Here is a 6000-nt window from a genome sequence, read left to right as displayed (position 1 = left end):
TGTTGGAATACTGCCCTGCGGTCCAGTCTCTGAAGGGAGGGGATCATGTTCTGCTTCAGTAGGTCACAGTACATGTTGGCATTCATGGTTCCCTCAATTATCTGTAGCCCCCCAGTTCCGGCAGCACTCATACAGCCCCAGACCATGACACTCCCACCACCATACTTGACTGTAGACAAGACACACTTGTCTTTGTCCTCCTCACCTGGTTGCCCCCACACACGCTTGTCACCATCTGAACCAAATACGTTTATCTTGGTCTCATCAGACCACAGGACATGGTTCAAGTAATCCATGTCCTTAGTCTGCTTGTCTTCAGCAAACTGTTTGTGGTCTTTCTTGTGCATCATCTTTAGAAGAGGCTTCCTTCTGGGATGACAGCCATGCAGACCAATTTGACGCAGTGTGCGGCGTATGGTCTGAGCACTGACAGGCTGACCCCCCCCCACCCCTACAACCTCTGCAGCAATGCTGGCAGCACTCATATGTCTATTTCCCAAAGACAACCTCTGGATATGATGCTGAGCACGTGACCTCAACTTTTTTGGTGGACCATGGCGAGGCCTGTTCTGAGGGGAACCTGTCCTGTTATACCGCTGTATGGTCTTGGCCACCGTGCTGCAGCTCAGTTTCAGGGTCTTGGCAATCTTCTTATAGCCTAGGCCATCTTTATGTAGAGCAGATCCTCAGAGAGTTCTTTGCCATGAGGTTCCATGTTGAACTTCCAGTGATCAGTATGAGAGAGTGAGAGCGATAACACCAAATTTAACACACCTGCTCTCCATTCACACCTGAGACCTTGTAACACTAACGAGCCACATGACACCGGGGAGGGAAAATGGCTAATTGGGCCCAATTTGGAGATTTTCACTTAGGGGTGTACTGACTTTTGTTGCCAGCGGTTTAGACATTAATGGCTGTGTGTTGAGTTATTTTGAGGGGACAGCAAATTTGCACTGTTATACAAGCTGTACACTCACCATCTTTTTATATTAGTCACATTGCGAAGGAAAGATCGCACTGCGGCTGCTGTCCGTCACCCACGTAATGTTACATAAACATCTAATACGAAGTCCTTTTGCTGCGTTTCGGCCTCCTGTTAAATTTTCCTGACAATTCATTCTTAAAAATCAGAAGCTATTTTTTTTTCACTTTGGTGGTAAAAGAAAAACCTGAAAACAGTCGACACATTAAACGCATAGTTCTAAAAAGAAGAAAATAGGAAAAAGGACTCAAATCATTGCAACTTCGTTTATTAAAAAATATATGTGCCTCCTGGGTTCACCAGTCTCTCTTTAAACAATCAAGTTCCATTTCATTTTTCGGCTCTGCTGTAAATTACAATTGGGAGGGGGAGGGGGGGGGGAGGCAGGGACAATGATATACATATATAAAAGGTTGTATAATCACACATTGGTACACGCCACCCCGCCATTTAAAAACCCCGTTACATAATACCAGGCCTCCCCTTCACAGCCTATTCAAGCTGTTTGGTAGCAGGCAGGTGGCAACAATTAAATAAAGTGAATTGGTAGAGGTAGGGGGAAGCTACGCCAATTCCCCTTTTATAGCAGCTGAAAAAAAAAAAAAAAACCAAAAGACAAAAATAAAAATACCCTCTCGCTTGAAAGTATCGGCGAGTTTCCCCCACCTCGAAGCTTCGAACTTCCGTTGATTCTGGTCATCACAATTAATTCAGCATAAAATTGTTAAAAAGCAAACTATATATAGCCCTAAAAGGTTGATGACCCCCACGATTTGACCACCTGGCCGCGAAGGACAAACCAGAAGCGCCAGCTGGTTTTCACGGTGCACCAGTAGCTCCGACAACCGGACCGATCACCTCAGTTTTCACCAAAGTCCTATAGAGTCTGTACCGAGTCTGTGGAAGAGCTGGCCGCTCTCCGTCACATGGAAAAGGGACCCTGAGCGTTAAGAATTTTTTTTTTGTTACACTGAGAGAATTTTTGGCTTGCGTCTATAAATCTGAACAGCTCTTTACCCGCGGCGGTACTTAACACCGAATGTGTACCTGGAAAAAGCACAAACCCTTTAAAAGAAGTAGTATCACCACAACTTAAAAATCCTCATTGGAGCCCCCAGGGGACCCAACCTATCCCCCCAAGTTGCACTTGGTCCTGTTCTGATCTGTGGTTGTTTGTGTTAGCCGTCAGCTCCTCCCCAGGCTGAAGCCCAATTTATTAGCTATGGGGAAAGCACATCACAGCACTATAGTCACCCTCTCTAAGAGTTTCCCTTTGCAAAATATAAAAGTAAAATGGAAAATCAGATTACTCATTGAGCATCAACCCACACATTCTTTGTGTGCACAGTTTTAGCATTGGCCAGCCCTGCCCGACCCTTTACTGTGATTGAGGTGGTTGTGTATTAGCAGCCAGCAGATCAATCACACAGCCCCACCAGTGCTGACTGATCCTTTGCCATTGCAAATTCTTGTGTTGTGATCTGAGCTGTCCTGCTGTATGATGGTCATCAGGTTTGATTAGATTCCACTCCTCCTGAGCAGCCAGGTTGAACAGTGGTGGGGGAGAGGGGCGATGTCGACCACGCAACCTACCAGTGACAACCAACCCCTCACGAGTGCAGTGGACTTTTACAAGCAGCCAGCAGATCAATCACACAGCCCCACCAGCGCTGACTGATCCTTTACTATTGTCAATCGGGGCTCTTTAAAGATCCCACTCCTCCTGAGCAGCCTGGTTGAACAGCGGTGGAAGGGAGGGGTGATGTCAACCACGCCACCACACAACCTACCAGTGCCAACCAACACTTCTCAATATATATGAGTGCAGTGGACTTTTACAAGCACCCAGCAGATCAAATCACACAGCCCCACCACCGCTGACTGATCCTTTACTATTGTGATTACTTGTGTTGTGATCTGACCTGCCCTATGATATGATGTCGCTAGTCTACAGCAAGTGCCTGCTGCCAGAGAAGAGTGCTGTCAATTGGGGTCATTAAATTCCACTCCTGAGCAGCCTGGTGGAGGGGGAAGGCAATGGTCGGGAACAGAGCTCGGACTAAATCCTTCTACAGCGCCTATCATCTGGAACTCCACCCTCTGAGCAGTAGGGATTGTGGCTGCTGATCAGGATGTCAACTTTCTCTCTGCCACGTCTCCCAGTGGGCTCAAACCCACCCGACCCCCTGGCGAGTCTTACTCGCTCATCACCTGTGGGGGCCATCTTGGATACCCCATCTCCCAGCAGCACCAAGTCGGCCAGCACACAGACCTCCTAGCAGCCATCACCTCCTATAAAGAGACCATGACCAACAAGAACAGTGGTGGGGTGGAGGGGCCACGTCGACAACTCAACAACTACAGTACGGATTAGAACTGGACTAAGTTGCGGTGATACTACTCCTTTAAGGGTCCATACTGCATTCAGAAATCTTATGCCGTCATTGTGGCAGGGGGAGCATCGCTTCCTATATTTTCCATAACTTTTCAGCTGCCTCTAGAACATCCTATAAAACTTTCCTAAAAAAAAAAAAAAAAATCCTGAATACCCGGTGAGATACTCATAACCTACAGATGAGCTTCCAGCCAAGGGATCGGCATCTCTTAGAACCTGCTCCTGTCAGGTACTGCCTGCATATCTCCATAGCACTTTGCTCTGCCTATAGATTATAGAATGGATCCTTCCTTCATACCTGCACATGTCCATAGTACGGATCCTTCCTGCCTGAACATGTCTATAGTACTCACTGCCTATAGAACGGATGCTTCCTTCCTTCCTACCTGCACATGTCCATAGTAGTCTCTGCCTATAGAACGGATCCTTCCTGCCCGTCAGGTGCTGCCTGCACACGTCTGTAGTACTCCTTTCTCCCTATAGACTATAGTGCAGATCCTGCCTTCCTGCACATGTCCATAGTACTCCACACTGCCCATAGTTTATAGCAGAGACCGTTTTTTCCTAATGCCCCAAATATTCCAATTTTTACAAACATTTTTTTTTTTTTTTTTTAGAACAATACAGCATAAAATGTATCCGGTCTGAGCGAACGTCTTCTCTGCAAACTGGTACCGAGCTGAAAATAAATACCTCGATTAGAATAGAAGTCTCAGCACTAAGCCCTTCCGTCTTCCCAGGCTCACAAGTATTCAGTCCTATTTAAAAAATCGTCAGGAATGCGATTCTAAAATTAAAAAAAATGTTTCTTTAAAAACTTGATTCGAATGAGAAAAAAAAAATAAAAAAAAATAAAAAGGATCTGATTTTATACCCGTCGATGGAAGTTACCATGAAAAAAAAAAAAAGAAAAAAAAAGAAAGAAGGAAGGATCACATGGCAATACAACACAGCCTTAAAAAAAAAGTTTAAAAAATAAAATAAAAATGTAAGAAGGTCGTCATGCAGACAAAACAAGAGCCAGACCGGTTAGGACTCTGCTCCTGCCCCTCACTTTCCCTTTTTTTTTTTTTTCCCTGGCTTCCTCAGAACAGGAGACGCCTCCTCTGGCCCTTCAGACCAGCAGACAGAGGAGCCTTCCCATGCACACATACACACCTTAGTATTAAGAACACGTGCAACCCCTAGGGGGGGGGGGGTGAACTCCCTCCCAAAAAAATAAAATCTACAGAATGGGACTAGATCGTGAAAAGCTCTCCAACCATAACAAATGTAGCGCCATAAAAAAAAAAAGGCAGGCTGTAACACACGGGAGGGCCCTGCAGCACAGCATTGCACCAAAGAGAGCCATGTATGGAGTCGCCAGCTACCATCGTAGCTCGGCAGGAGTTCGAGTTTCTTCTGCGACCGTTGGCTGGGTCAGTTTCAGGGGATTATAAATAAAAAAAAAAAAAAAAAAAAAAAAGAGGGCTTCCCTTGTCAGTTAAAATAGTAAAGCCTTATGCACATTGTGTCAGTTTTCGATAAAGTTTAGTATACAAAAAAAAAAAAAAAAACCTTGTCAGTTAAAATTGTAAAGCCTTATGCACATCGTGTCCGTTTTCAATAAAGTTGAAAAAAAAAAAAAAAAAAACTAGAAGAAACTTCCCAGCTTGACCTGCTGCTATAGAGGCAGCCAGACGCCCGGTCCTGCGCTCTCCTGCGTATTTGGTGCTGACCCACGACATACCGGTTACCTTGTACCCAGAGAAAGCAGTTTGCAGCCACGGTGGGTAGGCCATTGAGTACCAGAGAGGAGCCGGAAAACTCCGCCCATCAAAAAAAAAAAAAAAAAAAAACCTTTAAAAAAATTGTTACAAACCATAGAATAGCAGGGATAAATATCCCGTCACAGCCAAAATATATATAATATATATATATAGTCATATATAAATTATATATACACGCACACACACGCACACACATTATATATATATATATGTATATAAATATGCCTTCTTCCAATCCAGCGAGGGGTAAAGTTATAGATGAAGGGGAGGTTGGTCTGAAGTCAGGACATTGGCCACATCTGCTCCGTTCCCTTTTTTTTTTTTCTAGTTTTCTTTTTTTTTTTTGCTTTTTTTTGCATTTTGTTATCAAAGTTCTGTCAGTTTTCTTGTGGCCCGCTTAGTACGGAGGGGGAGCAGGGATTCCTTGATGATCGCACAATTATTCCCCTGCAAAAAAAGGGCCGGTATAACTACACACAAGTTGCAAGTTCCGAAAAGAAGTGGAGTCTTGAGGGGGAAGGGAGAGGGGGGTGGTCTCTGTCTTCGAGGGGACAAGTCTTCCTGTGTTTTTGATGACAAATGCACATCGAACCCCCCTTCCCCCTGACTGTCCCATTTCTCTGGGCGGAGGGTAAAGTGGAGGGTCATAAAGAGGATTTATCTGTCCGGAAGGTTCAGTTTAGAGTTTTTCGGGGGACGGTACCCAGATGTGATGCCCAGAATGATCTTCGATTATCTGCTTGATCTTGTTATAAATTTCTTCCAACGACTCGCCCTGGACGATGGCTGCGGGGGGAAAAAAAATCCAAAGACGCTGCGTCAGAGAACACATTTTTTTAGATATATTTATT

General features: G+C 44.9%; 1 protein-coding gene across 3 annotated transcripts in view; it reads right to left on the bottom strand.

Annotated features, from left to right (window-relative positions):
• Nucleotides 1–5691: 5691 nt before the first annotated feature.
• LOC141108829 (disks large homolog 3-like) overlaps nucleotides 5692–6000 on the bottom strand; it is a 150458-nt gene continuing 150149 nt past the window's right edge. For all 3 annotated transcript variants that reach the window (XM_073600786.1, XM_073600788.1, XM_073600785.1), the window contains exon 22: nucleotides 5692–5935. In XM_073600786.1, coding sequence (XP_073456887.1) covers nucleotides 5829–5935 — 107 coding nt within the window. In that variant the 3' untranslated portion in view covers nucleotides 5692–5828. The remainder of the gene's footprint in view (nucleotides 5936–6000) is intronic.

Source organism: Aquarana catesbeiana, linkage group LG09 (genome assembly GCF_042186555.1).
Source record: "Aquarana catesbeiana isolate 2022-GZ linkage group LG09, ASM4218655v1, whole genome shotgun sequence".
NCBI lineage: Eukaryota > Metazoa > Chordata > Amphibia > Anura > Ranidae > Aquarana > Aquarana catesbeiana.
This window is presented reverse-complemented; position numbering and strand designations above follow the sequence as displayed.